Source organism: Homalodisca vitripennis, chromosome 5, assembly GCF_021130785.1.
Source record: "Homalodisca vitripennis isolate AUS2020 chromosome 5, UT_GWSS_2.1, whole genome shotgun sequence".
Classification (NCBI taxonomy): Eukaryota; Metazoa; Arthropoda; class Insecta; order Hemiptera; family Cicadellidae; genus Homalodisca; species Homalodisca vitripennis.
The window spans coordinates 127446738-127472864 of record NC_060211.1 but is presented as its reverse complement, the minus strand read 5'-3'; the positions used below and the strand labels follow the sequence as shown (position 1 = coordinate 127472864).

The following is a 26127-nucleotide window of genomic DNA, read 5'->3' as shown; positions in this document are numbered from 1 at the left end:
GCGAGAGGCCTTACTCGTATATAGCAGGCGAGAGGGAGGTATGGGCCAATTATTGCGTGAGTGATACTGACACCGACATTGACAGTGATACCGATCGATCAGCGCGGCAAGAAAGTTCACGTCTCCTCACACACATGCAAAGTCAAATTCACGAACAAGTTTGCTGGTACTGTACTCGTATACTGCGAGGCGAGAGGGAGGCATGGGCCAATCATTGCGTGAGTGATACTGATACCGACATTGACAGTGATACCGGTCGATCAGCGCGGCAAGAAAGTTCAAGACTTCGCACACATGCAAACTAAAGTTCACGAACACAACAAGTTTGCTGGTACTCTTATACAGCAGGCGAGAAGGAGGCATGGGCCAATCATTGCGTGAGTGATACTGATACCGACATTGACAGTGATACCGGTCGATCGGCGCGGCAAGAAAGTTCAAGTCTTCGCACACATGCAAAGTCAAGTTCACGAGCGAGAGACTTGCCTGTACTCGTATACTGCTAGGCGAGAGGGAGGCATGGGCCAATCATTGCGTGAGTGATACTGAGACCGACATTGACAATGATACCGGTCGATCAGCGCGGCAAGAAAGTTCAAGTCTTCGCACACATGCAAAGTCAAGTTCACGAACGAGAGGCTTGCCTGTACTCGTATACTGCGAGGCGAGAGGGAGGCATGGGCCAATCATTGCGTGAGTGATACTGACACCGACATTGACAGTGATACCGGTCGATCAGCGCGGCAAGAAAGTTCAAGTCTCCACACACATGCAAAGTCAAGTTCACGAGCGAGAGACTTGCCTGTACTCGTATACTGCGAGGCGAGAGGGAGGCATGGGCCAATCATTGCGTGAGTGATACTGAGACCGACATTGACAGTGATACCGGTCGATCAGCGCGGCAAGAAAGTTCAAGTCTCCACACACATGCAAAGTCAAGTTCACGAACGAGAGGCTTGCCTGTACTCGTATACTGCGAGGCGAGAGGGAGGCATGGGCCAATCATTGCGTGAGTGATACTGAGACCGACATTGACAGTGATACCGGTCGATCAGCGCGGCAAGAAAGTTCAAGTCTCCACACACATGCAAAGTCAAGTTCACGAGCGAGAGACTTGCCTGTACTCGTATACTGCGAGGCGAGAGGGAGGCATGGGCCAATCATTGCGTGAGTGATACTGAGACCGACATTGACAGTGATACCGGTCGATCAGCGCGGCAAGAAAGTTCAAGTCTCCACACACATGCAAAGTCAAGTTCACGAGCGAGAGACTTGCCTGTACTCGTATACTGCGAGGCGAGAGGGAGGCATGGGCCAATCATTGCGTGAGTGATACTGAGACTGACATTGACAGTGATACCGGTCGATCAGCGCGGCAAGAAGGTTCAAGTCTCCACACACATGCAAAGTCAAGTTCACGAGCGAGAGACTTGCCTGTACTCGTATACTACGAGGCGAGAGGGAGGCATGGGCCAATCATTGCGTGAGTGATACTGAGACTGACATTGACAGTGATACCGGTCGATCAGCGCGGCAAGAAAGTTCACGTCTCCACACACATGCAAAGTCAAGTTCACGAACGTCCACCGACCACTTTCACTTCAGTTCTGTACCGCGCGTTTGGAACTCTACATTTTTAAACTTAATAAATTTAAAATAAACATAGACTAGTTCCTAGTGATTGATCAATATCAAGCCCAGCCGTATAATACCTCCTAGACAACAGAGATAGAGTACTGTACTCACCAGACAAGAGACGGTATCCTCAACAACAGACATCAGCACCGCACGACTGCTAGCCGCACTCTGAATCTAGGCTGGTCCGCCAAGTGTGTCACTTGCTCCTTTCTCTCCGCATTTTTACTTTCCACATCCTTCCCACGTGGGCCGTCTGATGCGGCTATTCCTCCGTCCGCTCCTCCTGCAGCCCTTGCTAGAATTATCCGAACACCCTGAAATGCTCACCCTTTGTAAATGCTTATTGACAATTCGTGGTATACGGTGTAAATTCTGTCATCCTTATTTTCGTTCCATAAATATTGTATCTGTTCAGTGCATCATGTAATAAGTAGCCTAAATGAATTAAACTCCTCCTTAATTCTATAGATAAATAATTTATTGAAGTCCGATAATTGACTTGACAGGTACTTCTTAAAACCGTGTCGTTGTCTGTCTCTTCGCCTGTGCGATAACTTTTGAAAAGTCCTAAAACTTGAAACTTGGTACACTAGGTACTAGGTTTCTCTTGGTCCAACTATATCTATTGATTTTTAGGTTAAAAACGTTTTTCAATCGTTCTTATTGGTAACCATAGTAGCACCTGGAAAATCTCAGAATAAACAAATTTGTAAACAAACTCAGTACAGCCATTATGCCATTTTCAGTAATTTATCAACATGTGGTGATATTACTTTGTTGGGTTGGTTGGTAAAGACTTCATTGCATTCTCTCGGCTCTTTAGATATTCCGCATAATTGGTTTATTTTTCAATAACAGATGGCTACACAAGGCAAAGATATAACCGGAAGAACAAGTGCGGTAGGGAAAGTGTGATGCGAGCGTGACATTAAGGTAGTGCAATTGATTTTTAGTTGGGAAAATATTTTATATTTTAATTTTGTAGATTTAAGGTGACTTTCCTGAAGACAAAAAAGTAGATAGTTTTATGATCACTCCACGATGAGTCAAAGGAATAAGAAATGCATGCAACTTTGCGATCAGATCCAAAAGTAAACTGCTTGCTGAAGATAAAAATATGGAATTTTTACAGTATTTACGTGATTTAAAGGTGCAGGGAGTGATATGTCTTTATTCATGTAGTCTATGACTTAAAGAAAATATTAATTTTTTATATAATTTGTGAATAAGGTATGATTTTAATATTTTTTAAGGAAATTAAACTTTACTTTAATAAAAAAATACGTTATTATCCTAAATCATATTTTATGTCTACACTGTAAAAATATAGTGTTCCTATCTTCAATAGTGTTTCTTTGGACCTGATTAAAAAAGTTCACTAAACTATGTTTTGAATTTATAACATCCCACGGGTTAAAATTTAGAAATATATTTTTTCTGTCTTTTGAAATTGTGTTTAAAACAGCTGTGAACAACATTTTTTTAATTTCCAGCAATATTAGTCCGACCAAAAACAAATTGCACGACCTTAAGAGACGGCTATAGTAAAATTACCTTCAGTGTTCCCTCAAAAAACAATGTTAAACCCCTTATGTCGATTATGGGGTTTTATGTCCTTATGTGATAGGATTTTATGTAATCGCAAGAAATAGTAACTGGTTATTTTGCTTGCAATATGTCAACTCTTGAGTGATAGTAGCCTACAGTGGCCGAGAGTTCACTGCCCGCAACTTGCCACGAGAAAGTAGTTCCGCTGAAAAAAGTCATCTAGTATCAGAATTCAAGAGTAAAAGTAAAGTAGTTAAAGGCAAAGTCGTATGAAGGACGAATACCAGAGAAAAATCTCGTTCTGTAGACAAGCATCCTTGAGTTTTTCTTCATAAGAACAATGTTAAACCTCATGCACTTTTATGTCTATTTGTATCGTATCGTTTTTGGAGATGCCTCATTTTGAAGAACTTAAAAATTCAAAAGTGTTTGAATGTGTATTAACTATATAAAATGATCTTCCATGATTCTGCAACTAGGGCCTAAAACTGCACGAGGTTTAACATTGTTCTTATGGGAGAAAACTCATGGTCATTTTACTACAATCAGCTCCTAAAGGACTGGTAAACTTTGCACTTTCGATCCCATTAGCCTACGTAGTCTTTAGTTCTCTTGACTATTAGTGAAATGTGAGCACGCTCTACCTACTTCTGGTAATCATCTAGCACAACCTACTACTTAACTACTCTTGTTGCAGGTCCGTAACAAGATTTTTGTACCCATGGGCAGCTACATCTCCCCCCCCCCCCCCCAATTAAACCCTACAGTTCACCCAACTAAGTGAAATTTAAGCACCCTCTACCTGCTCATAAAGTTTTTGAGACCCTACATTCTATAATTCTGCCGATAAAATATTTAAGATCTGTACATCGTATACAACAAATTAGTTTAAAAGAGTTTTTTACGCACTAAATCCTTAGATATATCCGCTAGAATAGCGTAAAATTGGATAAAATCGTTTATTTAAAACCCTAAATTTCTACAGAGTACATTCGAACATCATACCTCATGGTATGTGTTATTTACTCGTATTATCATTCCTCAATCAGCCTTTACCCTAACTTCGTCAAATTGCTCAATTTTTTTACGCTTATACTTATAGGTCATAATTATACATATCTTTGACTAATGGATTTATGTTTGCACATTGCTTTTCTTTATCATTTTTTATTTTGAGGTTAAGAACTAAACTTTTGCCTTCAATTGAATCCCTTTTTAAGTATGGCAGATTTCTAATCTATTTAATTGCAATGTTTAGATGTAAAAAATTATCTATATACGAGTATGTATGGTCACGATAGTTATTATGTATTACGCCTACAATTCTCAACTCATCTTTATGAAATTTGGTATGGGCATTCTATAAGTGAATGCCAAGGTCAAGTACGTTGTTGGGGCTAGAACTGAATCAGTGCCAAAACCTTTTTCTACAAAACTAATATACGCACCTTTTTGTTGAATAGGTTTGCACTAAAATTGGAATAAACGCTCTATGTGTGATAAATTGGATGTGGTTTCGGCCCATTTGGAAACAGTAGAGGTGGATTTACTAGGATAAAAAATCATTTTATAAATAATTACGCCAAACTCCTTGCAGCTGGATGGGGGTTTTAGCCAAAACTGGAATAAATATTTTATTCTGTGTTGGTGTATGCTTCTACGGTCTAGTGTGAGAAAACAATTCATCACCATATTGTTGATAGCGATCAGGAAATGCTTGCCCACTGGAGGGAGACATGGAACGCACACTGCACGGACATAGTAATCTGCATTCACTGGCTGATAAACAATTATGGAGTTAAAAAATAACTGCAGTGGCTTCAAAAGAAGTCAGTAGATGTCTTAAATGAGTAAAACTAAGTTCAGACCTGCCAATATGTTAATGTAACTGGACGGTCCTTAATTTAGAAATGAATCACTTATTTGAGAAACCACACATATCCTTTAAAATGTAACTTTCGGAAAACTCAATAAAACTTAATATCTCCCAAAATGTGTACCCACTAATGGAGTTTGTTGTGTTATAATATTTATAGGTTATACATTTAGTGGTTCAGTTGCTAGGTTTCATTCATTATTGTTAGGAATTATTCTTTATAAAATTATTAATTATTATTGGACTTGTGTGGTTTCTCAAATAAACAAGGTCGTTGGGCGAAATGAATTGAACAATAATTTGTAAAAACTTACTTTAATATACAAAACCAAAAAAGTTTAAGTCATTACAGTGCTGTAAGTTTCACAAAATATCTTTTACTCAACAAAGTTTAGTTAGCTTTATACTTTTTAGAGAGTTTTATAGTCTTTCAGGTATTTAAACTGCTATCTTCTTGGTCATCTTCTTGATTACCCACTACTACTGGCCACTCATAAATTTCATTATAAAACTCTTGAATGTTTTTCTTCATGTGGTAAACTGTTAAATACCTTCTTAAGATCATTAATCTTTGCTAATTTAATAGGTACCTTACCATTGGGGGTAGGCTCTTTCTGGTGGATGGTGTGGAGTGCTTTGTTCCAGATGATAGGAGAAACTTGTGTTCTATCACCCCATCAATGAACTCTTTAGCTATCACTGTCCCTTTCTTTTGGGAACTGTAAGTAAAGTGCCTAAAACGGCTTACATTGAATGGGACCTTTCTTGTCTTTCGGCACATGCCTCCCTTTTGATGATTCGGAGAGTGTGTTCCTTTTTTAAAATGGTTTCCACCAAGTTTTGAAATCAAGTATGTCTTCAGTCTGAGGGATAGTCACAATAAAATTTGATTTGTCACTTGAAGTGATGATTTACTCTACATATTCATGCAACGTATAAGTTCTATCAAGCGTTTTTATTTTCCTCTTGATCACAGAAAAATCTCTGTCGCATGGCAGATAAGAATGGCCACGGACAGGGAAAAATTCTTCAATTACATTGAACCTATTCTTGCCAACCAAAGAAAGTAGGTATCGTATTATTGTATTATTTTTTTCCTTGTCCACCGCATCCATCAGTAAAAACATACAAATTTTTTTATGCTTGTGGGCAGAGTCCCTCAACAAACTCATTCAAAAATGACGCAACCTCATTACATCCTTCTCTAGCCATACCTTCATGGTACACATAGAATATTTGCTTTACCTGTTTTTTTAAATCATGCATATTCAACACATTTACGGTGAGTTGTCCTCAAATAGAACATCTCTTGGATGGGAATGTTTGGAAGATCCAGGTTTTGCATATAACAATGCAAACTCCAGCCGAGTCTTCGCTGTTTTCTACTATTTTTTGTGACTTCATCAATTATTTTGAAAAATTTGTTGGCTCGTTTGATATGAGCCAATTTTTCAGCAGCTGCTGCAAGCTTAGCCCTGTCATTTAACCGAATGCTACAAGCTTAGCCCTGTCATTTAACCGAACGCTTTTAATTTTTACACCAAGTTCCTCACAGGTGACACATGTGTCTATTTGTGGCCTGCCAAATGAAAATCCATACTTTTCTTGGTAAATTTTGTAATAATAGTTTGTATTTTATATCGTGTGCCAAATCTGGGTGTTTTTTCCCAAAAAAGCTTTATGCATAAGTTTTAATATTAAGTCTTTCACTAAGATACCTGACAACTCTGTTACTGTATCGCGACTCTTTTAAGAGGAATTGTTCGATATGGTCGCATATTGCTAGAATTGCATGGTCCCGATTTAGCATTACCTGGTTTTTGTTTTTCCTCGCATATCAATGGGTGACTTCCCTTGAGTTAATAAATTGTATAGTCTTCTGATGCGATTGTCAGAGATTCCGTGTATTGCTGCAAAATGCTTTTTTACATACGGAATAGGCACCTGAACTACAAGAGACACGATAACGTGTAGGTTTTACTCTTAGGCTTTGCGTTTACGCAATTCATAGGCCTACGTCTCACAACATCATGAACTGTAATCAAGCTTTGAAGATATGAATCTTGTTCATTTTTTTGTGTTTAAACTATAAAATCTGTCATTTATCTCGTCTCTATCACTAGCACTTACTCTTTCAAAACACTTTATAGTGCACTTACAGTCATCTCCTTTCTTCTTACAAACAACCATTTCACCTTTCCAGTTTGTATAGTTCTGTCCTTTCACACGAGCTTCCCTAATAACATCACATTTGGGTTTTATAGCATGAACACCCTTTCTTCTCTTTAAAGGAACTTCATCATTATCTGACATTGTAATAAAAAGAAACTTACACAGTTTTGTATTTAACCTCACAGCCACATCAAAACTAACATAACCTCACTTAATCACCTGAGGATAGAAAAACAATATGGCAGTCAGCTGATCTCTGTTTCTTGGAGAAAACCACACTTGTTACAGTACATGTGTGGTTTCTCAAGTAAACTCTTATTTCAGTTAGCTATATTTTTCTATACTGTTGGTGTATAAGTGTTATTTCTCCTACAAATGATAGCTGTAGCCCAAAAGATAGCATAAATATAAAAAACTCGAAATCGATAAAAAATGGATATGTGTGGTTTCTCAAATAAGTGATTCAAATATACTTTGTAAAAATTATTTTCCATTTCAGAATTGAAGAATGAAATAAAAAATGTCTTTATTAGAGACGAAGTTAGGACTATAAAGTCCTCTCAACCACTTTACCTCATAAATAATTAAAGTAACATATATACATTTATAACTGAACACAAATCCATTTATTTAAATTATAATTTAAATGAACCTTAGCTTAAAAAACAAGCATCAATAATTAATTAATGTAATTGTTGTATTCTTATACTAATTTAGTAATTTACATAACTGTTTCAAACTATTATTCATTTAATAAATTAATTACAGTCCAAATTAATCACTTCCAGTAAGACAACAAATGTTGTGTAATAAACATGTGACTGCGGCAGCCATCTGGCATATAGACGAAACTAAAAATGAAGAAAGCCAAAACCTAGTTTTTTGTTTAAGGTTTATTATTAACAATGAATAGTAGAGAATAGCAGAGTTTTGCACGTTTCAGATACTGTTCAGATTTAAATTACGGCTGCCTTACTTTTATTTTCTGAGGATTCAATAAACTTACAATGATCTAGTTTCTTAGTTTTATTATCTTAATATTTTGTTATAGTTCTTAAAGTATTGTCAAAATAATGTGAATCACAAGTTTGTTTTGTTAAGTTGTTTCTTTCTTGTGCTACATACATTTAAATCCTAGAGTTATCCGTGTTGTTCGGTTTTGTTGTTAATCTTTTTAAAACATGTTTTAAAGGAAAAGAATTTTCAAAGGTCAACTTAAATTGTAAAAAGAAGCTTTTAAAACTATTTTGAGGGTCCATTTACTCATGAACATTTCAATGGATCTCACTAAGAGCATTTAAAAAGTTTGGTGTTTTTGTTTTGAGGCTTAATGCACTTTCTCGTTTTTACAAGATTTGTTAGTCTCCATCAGTGCTTGAAAGAGATCCTGAGGATCTGATATCCTCAGGTCACAAATATGTTTTTTTGTAATCGGTTAATCATTGATTACTGAGGATGTTATAAATACTTGTTTTAGAAAAAGAAGTTATTCTTGTGGGCTCTAGAAAACATTTAATATACACATGAAGCCTAATGAAATTTTAAAACCTGACCCTGAGGTTAGGCACTCTACTACTTTCAGGTAAATCTATATTTACATCCATTGTAATGTAAGTAGTCTTATTTCTAGTTTCCTTTTCTAATACAACAAATAAAGATTCACATTTATTAAAAAAATCATGGAAAATCTCCTTTATTAGGATTAGGCATTAGGAACTCTATAAATTGTAAAAATGATTGAATTTTAATGTTAGTTTTATACTTGATTCTTCAAATATTGAATCCTAAAAATAAATACTCGAAACACTTCTTTCAACAAAATTTAAGATATTCTTCAACAAAATACAAGTACCACCAACCACCTTGGCCATATTTTCTACAATAATATGTTGCTATCTTAAAATTAGGTATACTATTTAGAATAGTAAGTTGATCAGACTGTAAACAGTGTTCTTTTAAAGAAATTACACCAATGTCAATTTTTCAAGAAAGGTTTCGAGGTCTCTTATTTTATAAGATATCCCTCCTTGTATATTTAAATGCATAAGCCAAGAGAAATTGGTTCTTACTTTATTTACATTTTTTTAATTATTATTGTGATTTAAGTTTTTATGACAGCCATTAGTGTCGGCCATGAATATTGTATGGTCTTCTTTGTCCAACTGTGAATGTTTAGTGTTGTCCTGTGCATTGCATTTTAATAATAATATTTAAAGATGCCTCCTGTGCTAGAGCTTGGACATTGAACTCTGCATTCAACTGAAGTTTTCTGTTTGTGCTCTGAAAGCCATCTTTCTATATTGTGTTAGAATTATGAACATTCGCATCTTTTATAGTAAATTATAGTGCATATATAGTCTATAGAAACAGTGTGACGTATGGTGATAGACTAGATCAACCGCTTTATTCTCGTAGATGCTTATCCTCTACCTAACATGGAGCATGTTGACTCTCAAGTGTTGAAATATTCTGTTTTTAGCACCATAGATTTTTCTAGTGCTTATAATCAAATTCCCATGAGATGATGAAAAGAAATACACTGCTTTTGAAGCTGGTGGTTGGCTTTACCAATTTACCAGAATTCCATTTGGGGTAACAAATGGTGTAGCTTGTTTCCAGAGGGTGATCGATGGCATTATACAATCTGAGAATCTAAGTGGAACCTCTTTATATTTGGATGGCATTACAGTGTGTGACAAGGATCAACATGAACATGATATTAACCTAAATAAGTACCTTGTTGCTGTCAAGAAATTTGGATTTACCATAAATGATAAGAAAAGCAGCTATTCTCTCCATTAACAAAACTATTAGGCTATGAGGTAAATAACAGAACTGTTAGACCTGATCAGGATAGACTCAAACCACTAGAAAATCTATCACTGCCTACAGACACAGCTTTGTTAAGAACTATTGGTATGCTATTGCATTATTCTAAGTGGATATCACACTATTCAGACAAATTTCAAAGTTTAATACAAACAATAACATTCCCAGTTTCATCTCAGGCTACCTCAGTCTTCAAAATTTAAAACAAGAAATCCACTATTTCTGCTATAGATGAAAGTATTTTGTTTGAAGTTGAAACAGATGCATCTGAGCATTCCATTGCTGCTAGCTTCTCGCAGAATGGACATCCAGCAGCATTTTCCTCACGAAACTTGATGTCAAGTGAACAAAGACACTCTGCAGTAGAAAAAGAAGCTTACGCTATCGTTGAAGCTTTAAAAAATTGGCAAAACTCTGATTGGTCATCACTTCCAATGACCAATCAGAACGGCTAAAATAGCATATCATGCTCTTTTAGAATCTCATCTCTGTTATGGTATCTTAGTATGGGGAAACTCTTCAATAGGCAACCTACATCGCATCTTAGTAATCCAGAAAAAGGCAGTAGGAGCACTGACTGGCTTATAACAGAGAGACAGTTGTCGTCCATTCTTTGTTAACTTATCAATATTGACGGTCACGGCTCTCTATATTCTGGAAGCAGTTACCTTTGTTCACAATAACGGACTACCAACAGCTTTGATTACCAAGACTACCAATAACGGACTACCAAGAGGTCGTGACATCCATCATTACAACACTCACAGGGCTGAAAACTTTCATCTTCCTGTGCATCGAATTGCCCTGTTTGAGGAGAAGCCATCATACATGGGTATAAAGCTGTGGAACTATTTACCAGAAGATCTGAAGAAGAGTAACACAAAGGCTTTCAGGAGTGAAGTAAAGAAGTGGCTGCTAGAAAATCCCTTCTACACCATTGAAGAATATCTAGAAAGAGATGTTTGATGGAAAAAACAAGACCAATTTATTGTATACAAATTTTAAAATTGTTAGTCTTAAGGACGCTTTTACTATTCTCTATGAATATGTAAATAAAGAATATTGTCTATTAAATCCGACTCATCACTGACCAGAAATCTGTCTCATTCATGTTTCACAATAGTCACTATAGTAAAATTTAAAACAAAAAGATACTTAGGTGGCACTTGGAATTTGCATGTTATAAATACAACATTGTTTACAGACTTGGTAAACAAAATGAGACAACATCGATCACAGTAATGGAAAAGTTAAGTGACCTGTTTTGTTTATTTGGATTACCCTCTTATATTCATACTGACAGGGGCTCTCCTTGCATGTCAAAAGATCTTAAAGACTTTCTTAACTCCAAAGGCATAGCCACAAATAGAACTACACCATAAAATCCTCAAGGAAATCGATGTTACAATGGCATAATCTGGAAGGCTATTACACTGTTGCTAAAAAGTCGCAATTTAAGAATAAATGAATGGGAGTATGTATTAAACGATTCCTTACATTTTATTAGGTCTTTGCTATGCACTGCTACAAATGTGACACCGCATGAATGAATGTTTATTCATACCAGAAAATCTTCAAACAGCCAATCTTTACCAACCTGGCTACTTGAATCTCATTTTTGTTTTTGAAGAGAAATGTAAGACAGAGCAAGTATGATCTGCTGGTAGACAATGTCGAACTAATACATGTAGATCCCAATTATGCAACTATACATCTCAATAACAGAGATGAGAAGATAGTTTCCCAAAACAGCTACCTCCAAAACGAGACAATGTCGCTGTACTATCAAAAGATAACATAGATCAATGTTTTGGTAGTGGATAAACCGTACACTAATATCTCTGAAGAATCACAAATATCAAATCAGGATACATCTATGATGGATGTGACAAGTAGCTCTCCGCTGGATCGTGATCGTCTTGCACCACGTACTCATTCATCTAAACTAGGGAATTCATAAGCTTTGTCATCAAACATGGATTCCCCTCAACCAACTAAACAAATTCATAACTCTGACTACCCGCCTTAAAGATGAATTACAAGAAATATATATCTTCCATAATACCTAGAAGACTATTCACTATCAAGAAGGGGTGAATGTGGTGAATAATTAATTAATACAAACTATCATATGTTTATATCACATATGCTTTGACCAAAGTTACTTGATTATTCTTCATAGTTCAACTGTATTAATTTTATATGGTTTGTTTACACACACACATTAACATTAAAAAATTACAATTAATTATAATTTTATATATACATACTAGCCGTTTCCCGCGGCTTCGCACGCTTTCGTAAGCGTTACCCATGTATGTGCACTTCTGGCTCAAGTAAATTATATTTCCAACGCTGATGTAGAGTTTGCTTTGTTGCCATGATCAAGAAAATCTGTATATGTTTATAGCCATTGTACACGTACATGTGTTTTATTATAAAGTGGTCTAACACTCAAGCTATAAGTTCAACCAGAAATTTATCTTCAAGACAAATATACATCATTTGTCAAATGATTATATTTGTATTAAAGATAATACATTAATATAATTATATTAATGTATTAAACAGTGTAGTTAGTGGTGCTGATCTGCTATCACCACTACTAACTTACTACACTGCTTAATCAATCTCTTAGTACTGGCATTTTTCCCAGAGCCCTAAAGAGGAGCCATATTGTACCAATCTACAAGAAAGGGCCAAAAGAATCAGTCACAAACTATTGTCCTATTGCAATATTATCCGTCTTTGCAAAGGTATTTGAGAAACTTGTCCTTCAACCTTATTCAATTCAAAGCATAAGCTCACCTCAACATTCACCAGCACGGCTTCACATCTGGCAGATCTCCTGTTACAAACCTTGTCCTATTTCAGGATTACATAATTGACGCACTAACGCTCAGGCAACAAGTTGATACTATAGAGCTGGATTTCACCAAGGCGTTTGATCGAGTGTCCCACACCATTCTGATAAGGAAGCTGGAAGCATATGGGTTCAAAGGAACCTTTCTCCGTTGGCTTGAGAGTTACCTTCAACACAGAATCCTTCAAGTGCGATACAGATCACACATCTCAAAAGAATTTGTTGCTACGTCTGGTGTACCTCAGGGGTCTCACCTAGGCCCTTCATTATTTAACCTATACATAAATGATGTCACATCTCGTCTTCGCTGCAAACATCTTCTCTTTGCAGACGATTTGAAGCTTTACATGAAGATTTGCACTGCTGAAGATGCTGTACTCCTTCAGAACAATCTCACACAAGTAGATGTATGGTCTCAAGCTAACTCAATGACTCTCAACCTTGACAAGTCCAGCTGCATCACTTTCAACCGCAATAAGTCTCCAGTCTTACACACCTACTCAATCAGAGGTCATGCACTTCATAGAAGCTTATCTGTCAAGGATCTTGGTGTGACTTTATCATCTAATATATCTTGGGAACTTCACATCAGGAATATATGCAATAAGGCTGCTCGCAACTTGGGCTTGATACTGAGACTCATCAAGCCCTTTAACGACATTCACTCATTGAAGATTTTGTACTATGCACATGTCAGACCCCCATCTCGAGTACTGCAGCGTCGTTTGGTCACCGCACTAGCACTACCTTGTGGATGATATTGAGAAGATACAGAGACGTTTCTTGCGACTTGTTGGGGTTCGTCTTGGTTATAGATACACAGAGGTCCCCATACAAGATATTGCTACTTTCCTGAACATACCATCACTCAGTTCTAGACGCTGTATTCAGGATGTGATGTTTCTCTACCGTTTGATCAACACTGAGTTGGACTGCCCTGACCTTCTAGAAAAAATCAACTTCAAGGCATCGTTTGGAACCAGAGCCATGAATTCTTTCACCAAGGTCGCAGCTTCCTCCTCTTATGCAGCAAATGGCCCAATACTGAGGATTCAGCGGCTAGGGAACAACATTCCATCCACCCTCGACATCTTTAACGCATCCAAATCTGCAATCAAAAGCCGGCTTGCATCACTGTAGCTGTTATTATTATTGGCTCGTCTCTACACCTACCCTGCCTGTGTTGTGTCTCAGTCTTTTATTTTATTATTGTTTTTCAAAACTGTTACCTACGTAATAGTTAATTTCTTGTTTTGCATCGTTCTTGTTAAGCATCTTTCTTTGTTATTGTTATAATATTTATCTATTTATTGTTACACATTACTTGTTATCTATTTATACTTTCTTGTTATGCATCTTACAATTCATATCTATTTGTTTCATTATGTATCTATTGTTTTGTTTACTGGTTGCATATTCTATTGTTTTTGTTTTTGTCTACTAATTAGTTTCTTTGGTCAATTGTTATGCATCTAGATAAAATTGAAACTTACTTGTTAAAATGGTTATGCCGTTGAAATAATAAAAATGAAAAAAAAAAAAATCATAACTTAGCGCCTTCAAATAGTGTTTGGCTATTAAATATTCGTAACTGTCTCGTAATTGCAGTTTATAATGTGCAGGCGCTTTGAAAACTATTATCTTTGGCAACGCCACCTGGAGGCGAGTTACATCAATAGACATAGCATAGAAACCTTCTTCGTGGAAAAATACATACACATACAAATTTTCGTAATGATAGGTCAAATAGTTTAAGATTCCATAAAGGACAAACACACAATCATTCATTTTTATATATATAGACTAGCGGGCCCGGCGCGCTTTGCTGCGCATTTCAATAATTTTTTGCAAAAGTTGCCCGCGGCTTCGCACGCAATTTCCCGTTGAAAACAGTACACTATATTCACTTATTCTTTTTCTATCACATTCTAAACATTGCTGAGATAATTGATAGTCGTTCCATCGTGAGCCTCTTGGGCGTATTATGAAGGTATGTACCATATTCCTGCCTCTATCTAGCTGTTACCCACGGCTTCGCACGCAAATCTTAAGAACCGAAGTCCTTATATTACTTAGTAAATTTTTTTTTTTTACTATAATAAATTTTAGATTAAATTAGTTATATCTCCGATGCCACGATTGAGCTTGCTTTGTTGTCTCGATCGAGAGAATATGTACACACGGAGTTTTGAGAACCATACTTCTGTCAAAAAAAACAACTAAGGTTGATTTTATAACATTCTTTATATTTGTAGCCAACGTAAGATAGTAATTATGATATCTGCATTACTCTTCTGATCAAGCATGAGCATGGTTTATATTAAATAAATATTGCAGTTAAAGGTGAATTTTTACGTCAAATTTGAATTGTATTATCTGGATAGTAAAGTCTATGTTTAACAGTGATTGCAAAAACAGTTTAAACAAAATTTGTCGTTTCTCTTAAGCTTACTCTATGCTTTAAAACTATAAGTGTAATATATGTTTACAAGAACAGCTGATTAAAAATTTGAAAAGACGTTAACATATGTTTGCTGCAATGCATTTCTTATGGGTATTTCTGTAACCAGTGGGGTGGAATCCTGAATCGGGAAAGGGATGGGCATAGCTTATAAACCTTCTCCGTGGAAAAATACATATACGTACAAATTTTCATCATGATCGGTCCAATAGTTCACGATTCCATAAAGGACAAACATACAAACATTCATTTTTATATATATAGATGTGTGTGTGTAGGTGTAATTTCATTTATACTATATACACAAATACTTATATATATGTACGTCAGCCTAGAGAATGGCTGGAATAATTTTGGTTTTAAAATATTTCTATAAGTCCAAGGAAGATTTAAAAGGTGAGAAACATTGGAAAAGTTTTAAAGTTACTATACAATTTTTATTTTAGATTGCACCAGTGAAGAATAAACCATCTATCTAAAGGTGTTGTTATTAAAAATAATATTTAAACAGTGTTCTAAAACCCACCTTGATGAACAAAGCTGTGAATGTTTTGCTCATAAGTGTGTGAAACTGTGGGTAACCACTAGTAAAAGAATATAAGTAGTTTCACCCTAATTTTTTTTTATAGATAACGATAATTTTTCCAGCCAGATTAGTTATAGTGGTAAAAATCAAAGCCATTTAGTATATTATATTTATGATTAAAGAGGGCAAGAAGCCAGTTTTGACATGAGAATTTTGATAAGGGAGGAAGAGCAATCTTAACTTGACCAGGATTGGAAGTACTATTTATAGTAGTAAAAGAAACACATGACTATGATATTATTTCTTTCACAGCCAATTTAATAACAAATTATGGCAACCACTCACTGCCATATACACAAATAAGTTATACAGGGTTTTGGCTTGAATAAATAGCCCCTCATTTCCATACAAACAAAATAATTTTCAATATCCTATTACCAATAAAATCAATGGCTTTATAAAAACATTAATTAACCTTTACTGTATATTACCTTAGTTATTTGTACAGTATCGAATCCAGAATAGAGACCAAATTCTGGTATTGATATTACATTTTCTTCATGCCATTTCTAATAAAAACAATGATTCTGGTATTGATATTACATTTTCTTCATGCCATTCTTAATAAAAACAATGATTCTGGTATTGATATTACATTTTCTTCATGCCATTTCTAATAAAAACAATGATTCTGGTATTGATATTACATTTTCTTCATGCCATTCCTAATAAAAACAATGATTAATTTTTATAGTCATAAAGTACAACTTTTAAAATTTTTATATATAGGTTTTAGAGCACAATATTCTAAAAAGTTTAGGAAAGATACAAACTCCTTCATAGGAAGTATGAGCAGAAATACAGAAGTTTTTTTCTTTAACTGAGTATGTAGAGAATACCAATGGGAAGGTGTGAGAGAGTGTTGATACGTCATATAGCTACCTGATAATCACCAAACTCAGATTAACGTCTCACACACTACTTAAGAAAGGTGTCTCTTAACATTTTTGTAAGACTAATCACTTGATGGTAGCATGTTAACCACCCTACAAATTTATAATTTGAATTATTAAACACTTTAAAATATTTGAATCATTATCAAAATAAACTATTTTAATTCATTAACCCTATAAGCACTAAGAGTCACGATCATGACGTATTAGAACACTGCCAAAGCAATAAGTGAGTGACCACTGCTGGAGCAAATCATAAGTGAGCTATGTGCACGTTCAAAACATCGTCAGGATGGCTTTGTGGCCTACAGCACTACTCTGCTACTCTTGGAGGCGTTACTCAGGAGTTAACCTTGGAGATGAAGTTTCAATTGCCAGGTCTAATGTTAGAGAATGTTAGAGGCGACTCCTTTTATAGGAGTATCACTGGTCAGTGGTAAAGTTCCCGGGAGGTTTCACCTTTAACTAACGGTGGTTGGCTTCAGTGGAAGCTAACCACATCGGTAGATTCTTGAATAATGTACTACACCCAAAACCTCTGTTTTGCATTTTTTGTCTTTCCTATTGAAAATATAACTCAATTTTTGTGTTATTTTATGTTTTTAGATAGGATTTATTATTAAATCATAATAATAGCTTTTCAGAGTTAAAATAAACTATAATAATATCAAATTTAGCATTTTAGGGAAAAAGACCATCAGTTAAAGGGTTAAAGATATAACACATAAATTATTATGTACATGGTTTATTTTTAGAACAACCTTAGTATCACACTTTCAAGCTTTTGCAAGAAAATGAGTTAATTATACTTGAAACTGAAGATTAATCCATGGCATTTGATATCACTTAACCTCTTGAGACCTAGGATTTGATATCCAATCAACTCTCAAGACTGTATTTTATGTCTAGATGATGTGATTTATACCCCAGAACTGTGGCTCATTATTTCAGGCTAGACTCAAAACTATTATCAGCATGTAAAATGTGTGTCCAAACCAAACTTCAAACCTGAGCTCTTGGAGTGACAAACGGAGACACAATACAGTCAGCTACAAGGATGGCTCTATATACAACTAATTGTAGATTGTCATCTGAGAGGTCCAGAGGTCTATATTACTTCTATGTTTGTAGTAAATTCTATCATTGTAAAAAAGTAATCTGTCATAAACAACTTCTTTTTGATAGTTGAATGTTCACAACAGTTGATGGAATTAGGTAAAATTAAATTTTTATCACTCCTCTTAGTAATAAATTTATTATAATAAATGTACATCTTATAATGCAAAAGTAATGAGCATTTTAGTTATAAAGTATATAAACAATAAATATAACACAACGCATATATAAGCATTTAATTTACAACACCATTAACATTTCTTAAGTCAACTTATATTAATTATTCCAGGATAATTTAGGCCTAACAATAGAATATTACAGGAAGCATGAAATACTTAACTTTACATAACCGTATATACATTTTTCGAACTTGTAAACTTTATAAGTCGTCGTTAATCAATCCCAGAATCAAAAGGATATAATCAATATTCTAAGGTTCAGGGATAGAAATGGTAACATGGTCAGCAGTAAGAGGCTCAGGGATGACAGGAAGACAGGGAGGAGTGTCGACCTTGGCAGACACGGGGCGAGAGCTCTCCCCCTTGGAGGTGGTTGGCCGGGACATGTCTGCGCGCGCAGACTCAGACGAGTGGAAGAAAAGACTACGAAGACTAGATACAGCTGATATACTAGGCCTGCAACAAACCATATTGTATAATTTCATTTCAAGTAATACCACTCGCTTGTAAAATAAATATTTATATAGTAATGTGGTGCAGCCTTAATGTAAGTGTGGAGAGTGTCACTAAATTTGAGTTACAAATATCAAGATTCATAACTGCAGTTTACCAATCAATCATAAGTGTGTCAAGAAACTAACACACTGCTGTATGTTGACATTAGCCAACTTACAATAATTACTTGTTCTGCTGATGGCTTTATGTGTTGTCTTTGTCACTAAACATACTGATATTGAAAAAAAATCTGTATTGAAATTAACCACTAAATGCTAAATCCTTGTAAAAATACCAAATTCAAATTGAACTTGACCGTAATGTTCATAATTTTTTAAATATTGAAAGAATACAAAACTTTTTAAAACTAAAAGGTGGGATTCTACGACTTAAAAACTAAATTAACGTTTTAACCCTTTGAGTGCCAAGTATTTTTTGAGTGGGTATACTGAAAAGTGCCAGGTATTTTTCTAGTGGGTGTACCTAAAAGTGCCAGCCCTTTTTCAGGCATTTTGCAAGGTTTTAGTAAAAAATTCACAGTTCGATTATTTAATAAGCTATCAACATGATTCTTTTTTTATTTTTCTCTGAAAACTCTGTTTAATTAACATAAAATAACAAAGTTACCATAACACTAAATTTAGGAATACCAAAAACGGACTTACCTAAAAAAAATTCAAAAATATTTTTTAATTTCATTTTTCAACCAAATTATTATGACCAAAAAAATTCATATCCTTTTCTTAGTCCATATCACTGGAAAGTGTATGCAATTGTCTGTAAATCTTGAAAAATTTATATTATTATCTTCAATAATGAGTAAGTTATACAACTTTTAAGAAACTATTGTCACATTGTTTCTGGTAGCTATGGCAACCAAAAATGTTTATATGTGAGTTTCATAATTTAAAGTTTGATTGGAAGTGTACTATAACAATTTATTTTGAAAAGAACGATTCTTCACAAACATTTCAATATGATATTATTTAAAAATATTAAAGGTTACAATTTTTAGTGACTTTTTCCCGAAACGTTCGGTAAAATCGGACGTCGGCACTTTTCGGCCAACTTTTGTCGTCCGGTCAAATCGGACGTTGACACTGAAAGGGTTAACCTAACAAATCTATAATTTTTTAACATATCATACATATCAGAGCATATTAAACTGAAAATACATCGATTATCTCAGAACAAACCTTGAAGACGATGTAACAGAGTCAGTGGAACTGCCCGAATGTTTCTTGGTAACTTTGCAATGTCCTCGCTCAGCCTCTATAAAGCTAACATGGTCGTCAAAACGCACACGCTCAGAGCCCCCATCTTCTCCGCTGTCTGCTGGTAGTTTGCGCCGCGCAACCTTGCGCATCAGGCCTGATGCCAGCTCCTCCAGTGAGCTTAGTGACATGTTGGCATCACTACGCATTGACACTGAGTCCACTGGTGTATCTGTGCTCAGTCCACGATAGTTGGAAAGTGACCCTCCATCCACCTGCAAACAAAACAACTTTATAGAATGTATATAAATAATCTTGGTTTTTTTTGTTTTAGTGTATTATCAACATATATAAACATTTCAATTTTATCATGTAAGTATTGAAATGCAAATTATGGTAATTCTACATTTTTAGAACAAATTTTGGATGTTTCTAGTTCTATTCACACCATTTTTGAAAACTTAGTTATTGCAACTGTTGAAATGTTAGGCTGATTCTTCAGTAAACCAAATCATGTTGAAATTAATCTGTTTCATGAAAAACTGTTTTTAATGTGTTATTTTAAATAGTAATTTTTATTTAAATTCCTTTAACTCTTATCTCATTAGAGAATTATTTTATTATTAGTTGATTCTGTACAAATCTATTCCTTTACTGATTAACCCTTTCCGGGCCAGGCGGCAAAATATTGCCGTCGGTGATCTATACGCGAAAAGCGCCAGGCGGCAATATATAGTCTCCTTGATATTCGTCGTTTTCTTAAATAAATACGATGTCAAATGATTCAAGTTTTATGTTTTTTTATTCCCTGGTATATTTGTAGATAATTAATATGAATATCATTTTTATTTTGGAGGTCTGTGCATTTTTATTTCGTAATTGTCACATGAAATTATCAGCTGACTCGATCTATTGTTGTTAATTCTTTATGCTTTAGTGTAATCGTACTATTATATGCTGGATTCTTCTTCATTATTTTATATTGTGGTTGTAAATATTGGTAGTGTTAGTTGTTACGTGTTCAGCTATTGTGTGTAATAGTTACAATGACTGACAATTTGCGATGTCACGGGAGTGAAATTGTAAGTAGCACATTAAGTAAATAGAAAAAGTGTAAATAAATTTCAAATAAAATTGTGTAAATATTTCTTGGTAAATAGTGCTTTTTAACTGTATTGAAACTGTTTATGGATCCTACAATCATCTGTTTACCGGTACATACATAACGTGAATATTCATAACGTGAATATTTATTTTAAGTTTCTTGCAATGTAAGAGTCAGTTGCTTTAACACTTATAAAATGTTGCGAAGTACAATTATGCGTATTTATACAAAATGTGTCATGACAAATTTATTTATGAGAGAAATAACACAAAATTTTGTATGGTTGTTCCTTTCTAAAAATGTACAATATAATAAAATAGCTTCCCACAGTAAAATTATTTTTCCTTTTTTAGTTATTTTCAAAAAATAAAATAAAAAATTTTATGTTATCTTTTAAAAACATTATTTCTTAAATTTTAAATTACTTAACCCTTCCCGCGCTACGGCAATTTGGGACGCACCATACCTAAACGCTACATATACCTCAAAATCTTTTTTTTCCATAAAGTCAACGCTAATGTTGTTTTTGAGTTTCTTACCATATAAAAAGACTTTTGGGGACGAAAAAATTATAATATTTGTTAATACGTTTATTTAACTTTATAAAACAATATAAATACACAAAATTTAACGAAATGTTGAACGACATTTTACTATCGTGTATAACATTATATTATAGTGTATTATATTTATAGTATAGTTAAAATAAAACATTAATAGATACAAAAGTTCTAAAATTAGCCATCACGGTGTTTATAGTAGGAGCCACGAAAGAGTGCAGTTGGCGATGACCAATAAAATGGAATGGCTCGTGCGACGTTGCCACACAACACGTCAAACCGTGACTCGGCACGTAGCGACTGGTTTCAGCGGGGAACAGTTTGGCAACGTCGCTCAGTCCTTGTTGGCTGCTCCAAGGTCACGCGCCAAATAAGCTCCTCCCTCAACTGCACTTTTTTGTGATTCCTACTGTAAGGTATCGTCAACGTGTGGTACGTCTTGAAACACGTATCCGGGTGCAGGTTCAGCCGGGCGGTGCATGTCTCGCACACGTAAATGGTCTCCTTGCGTAAACTGTTGCGTGTACACACAACACATCTTCCCAATATGTCAAAAACCAATTTGACAACGTACGCAGAACACTTCCACTCCCGGTCCGCGAACGAATTAAACCGGCGAGTTAGTTCGTCAGTAGCGCTAGTGTCTGGCAAAACAGGCAGTGGCATGGGTAGTGTGCCGCCATTTTGCAGCTTGGGGAACAACCGGGAGGCGGGGACAACTATTACTGTGTTTTTCTATTGAGGGATTTATGCTCCAGCAGCTGCTGCACTCCACCGGCAAAACTGGGAACTACTTACTCACAATAATACTAAATGTTTAAAAGCGAATATATTTGTCAACAGCGTTTTGAGCAAAGTAAACATTGATGGTTATATTTGTCAACAGCGCATGAAGGGTTAAAACTACATCTATATATTTTTGTGTTGATAGTGTATATATATATATATATATATATACACACACGAGTAATTTGGTGCAACTTTTAAGTCATTCTCTAATTTTTATGAAAAATTATAAATTTCAATCTAAGAAACTGCAAAATTGCCAATTTTAGCCTGGCACTTTTGACTAGTCCCAAGGGGATATGAGATGTGAAAAAATTTTGCAACATCTCATATTTGGTCCTGGCCCTGAAAGGGTTAAATTACAACCATTTTAGAGATGCATGAACACATTATTTGAAAGTCAAATATTACAAACAAGTAGTTTTGCCAGTATTATTTTGTGTCTATAAGGATATCTTTACTCAAAAACCACATATTGAGCTGGCTAGAAATTTCATTTTGGCTCTCTGTCCGCACAATATCTCGAAAACACACCGACCTGTAGTCTTGACATTTTGCATAATGGTTCTTTTATACAGTTCGATGATGATGCATGTCACTCCATGGAATTTGGCTGAGCAGGGTTTTTACATTAAAAAATATCTTCAGACTGAAAAACAACCAGGAGTGACACACAGCAAGAGTGGGTGAATAAGGGGATTGCTGTTTTGATGCATTTTCAGTCAAAAACTTGTAAGTTTTTGCAGCAGTGTAAGAATAGGCATTATTGTGGAGCAAAATTAACCTACTGTTCAAGTCTTAGAGAACTTGTGACAAGTATTGTCTGATGTACCAACTTGCTATGTCAGTTATTTGTCCCTCTAGCTTAATAGCCTACACCAGTCCCATATTCCTGAAGAAAACAGCGTTCATTACTTTCTTCACCACTCATTCTTTCTTGAACATTGTGAAGGACGGCTCACCTTCAATATCCATTTGCGAGACTTTACTCGAAGTTGAAATGTCATAAAATGGTATGTACATCTCATCATCAGTGACAATTCTGGATATAATCCATTGACCACAATTATTAAGCAATTGAAAGATCTGCTGGCGGATTTTCACATGTTCAACTTTTTTCTTCATCTGTCAAATCGTAAGGTTGAGAAAAATTTGCACAATTGAGAAAAAAATTTTTGAATTTTAAAAAGTCATGAAATATTATTCACAATGCTGCGGATCTAATATTTTGGGATGCTTCAATCATTAAATAAGTGCAGTGCCTGTCCTCTTGGATCATTGCACATACCCAATCAACATTTGCACAACCAATGAACGACAGCAGAATGTGAACTTGAGTGACAGCAGAATATGACCTTCTTGAACATTTGTCATCTTGAACCAAACTACTGCTCCTTCAAAATTTGAATACCACCTAAAACAGTAGCACAGGATGGTGCTTTAGAACCAGGAGCAATTTTGAGACGTTCAACACACTCCTATTGAGACAAACCGACTTTAAGACCACAGAAAATTGTAGCTCGAAAATGCTCTCTCATCTAACTCCATGAAACTGATCTTTTTAAACAGACGACACTAGTACATTGAGAACCCATGTTGCTGTGTCAGGTACTGATACTTGGACAATCAGATAAGAATAACAAGATTATTTCAGTATGCAATGTTTGCTGGTATCTCAAAACTTTTAGTGACCCTTGTATGACAAGGGTACTTTATGCACATTTTAAATCAACTTAAATGCTGTAAAATGAAAGAGGATTAATACAGCACAGGGCTATCATATGTGTTTCACAATGCTACCTCAAGTTGCAAACGTAATTGGAAATCGCACAGCATTGTATTTTATTGTGTCGTTTGTAATGGAACATCAGAACAAAAATTAGTTTAAAATTTACTTTCTGATTTTTGTTTGAAATCAATACATATACAAATAGCATGGAAATCAAGTTTCAGCACTGTATAGTAATATGACCTTCGTATATACTAGTGCACTGTCATAATATCTCTGCCGCTCCAAATGTTGGTATATACATTATTTGTTACTGTTGACATTCGCTCTCACCTTAAAGTTAAGGACAGAGCCAGCAAGAGCACGTGTTGATGCTCCTCCGTCATCCGCCAGGGATTTCTCTGAGACACTGGTAGCAGCCGACGTCGTCTCACTCCACAGGCTGAACCTCTGGTTGGAGGCTACATCTGCCTGCACCTCCAGCCTAAATATACAACACACTGCTATAAAATGATATTGAATAAAGTAGAATAATGGCAAATGGCAAATGAATAAAGGTAGAGATTTTCTTTTCAACTGTCTAAAGATAAAGTGTTACAATTAAGCCTTTATTATGTTTACAAACAATTACGTTTTTCAACTTGGATGTTTTTCTCTAACCTCTATGTAAACCTAACTGTTAATAACCTAATATCACTTTTACACAAAGTGTCATTATTTCACTTCTTTAAACAGTATAAACTTCAAATTTGTTTCATTTTTATAACATATAAATTTAGTTTATGATTATGTATATACAAGAGATCAAACTGAAAAAAATTAAATACACTAAAATTTATACAATTAATTTTTTATCCTAACTTATTATTTTTTAAGCATGTCTCATGAAAACAATTGTTTTTGCTAGAACGTCTATTAAATAGTAGAAGTGAGAAAAATTTTACTTCAGATACAAAATTTAAAAATGATTTTTTAGCTAAACTTATGTTAGAAATCGAGTAAACTCCTTGGCATTTAAGGCACTGACCACCCACTAAAACACAGCCTTTTTTGCAATTCATTCCCAAAAAACTTGTCAACCTTAAAAGACTTAAGGGAGGTACAGGTTTAAAAAGCTTGGGAACCCACTGTAATATGGTCAGAAGAATGGGCCACTTTACCTGTGTCCGCCTGGGAGGGAGGAGATGATGCTGCCTGCCAATGCCACCATACTGGCAGACTCTCTGTCTGCCTCCCGCTCCAGCTGACTTCCGCTGCCCAGCGATAATGATGCCTCACCAATCGAAGGGTTCCCTCCAGGATGACTCACTGTGTCTGCATCTACACAACACAAGATCAATGGAGTAGACTAATCAAGCAACTATAGGATTATTTTAACTGAAACCGTTGACAGTGTCCAAACCCTCCTCCCTCTCTCTGTTTATGAGGTAGGAATTAAGAGTCAGAACAATTTATAAAATTCTAAAGGTTACTATTAATTTGATTTAAAGACATTTCAAACCATTGTTATGCAAGTCTATCGCGTGGTTGTAATATATGTCACTATTACCTGGATATAAAAATACATTTCTAAAGATTCCATAATATGGAAGTAAACCAGCCAATTCAGTTTCCTTTGTGTTATTTTACATTGATGCATATTATCTTTATCTTAATAATTTAATTAGTAACTGTACTGAATTATTTACCATAATAAATATTAACTGTAAATATATTTAAATCCAAAGATAAAGAAGTGAAGATATAGTTATCTTTAAAGGAAATTAGTTAGTTATACAAACACTGGATTACTGCCACACTAATAACAGACTTAACGACAGTAACAACACTGACGTAACTTAATCCTGCAGTCACCTATGTGCAGTGGTATTGTTTAGTCCGGCCTATCGATTTGTGGTCATTCATTTCATGTTTTATGTGTGTTGAATTATATAGTGTTTTAACTTTTAACAACTTTGATGGAGTTAACAACTATCTATGTACTATCAACTCTGATGATCGTATATTTGTACTGAAACACATAAGTGAATCTTCACTGTGAACTATTACTAAAAAGTATGTACCTATTAGCCTATAT

At 35.1% G+C, this 26127-nt stretch overlaps 2 protein-coding genes across 3 annotated transcripts in view; both read right to left on the bottom strand.

Annotated features, from left to right (window-relative positions):
* LOC124362857 (espin) overlaps positions 1–1867 on the bottom strand; it is a 144957-nt gene extending 143090 nt beyond the window's left edge. The window contains exon 1 of one of the 2 annotated variants that reach the window (XM_046817717.1): positions 1747–1867. The gene's annotated coding sequence lies outside the window, so the exon portion shown is untranslated. The remainder of the gene's footprint in view (positions 1–1746) is intronic. The other variant, XM_046817716.1, reaches the window with a different exon arrangement.
* Positions 1868–18105: 16238 nt separating this feature from the next.
* The window catches only part of LOC124362855 (E3 ubiquitin-protein ligase RNF19A-like), a 63058-nt gene continuing 55036 nt past the window's right edge, over positions 18106–26127 (bottom strand). Inside the window, 4 exon segments of the mRNA XM_046817714.1 lie at positions 18106–18617; positions 19853–20145; positions 24384–24534; positions 25211–25370. Coding sequence (XP_046673670.1) covers positions 18413–18617; positions 19853–20145; positions 24384–24534; positions 25211–25370 — 809 coding nt within the window. The 3' untranslated portion in view covers positions 18106–18412.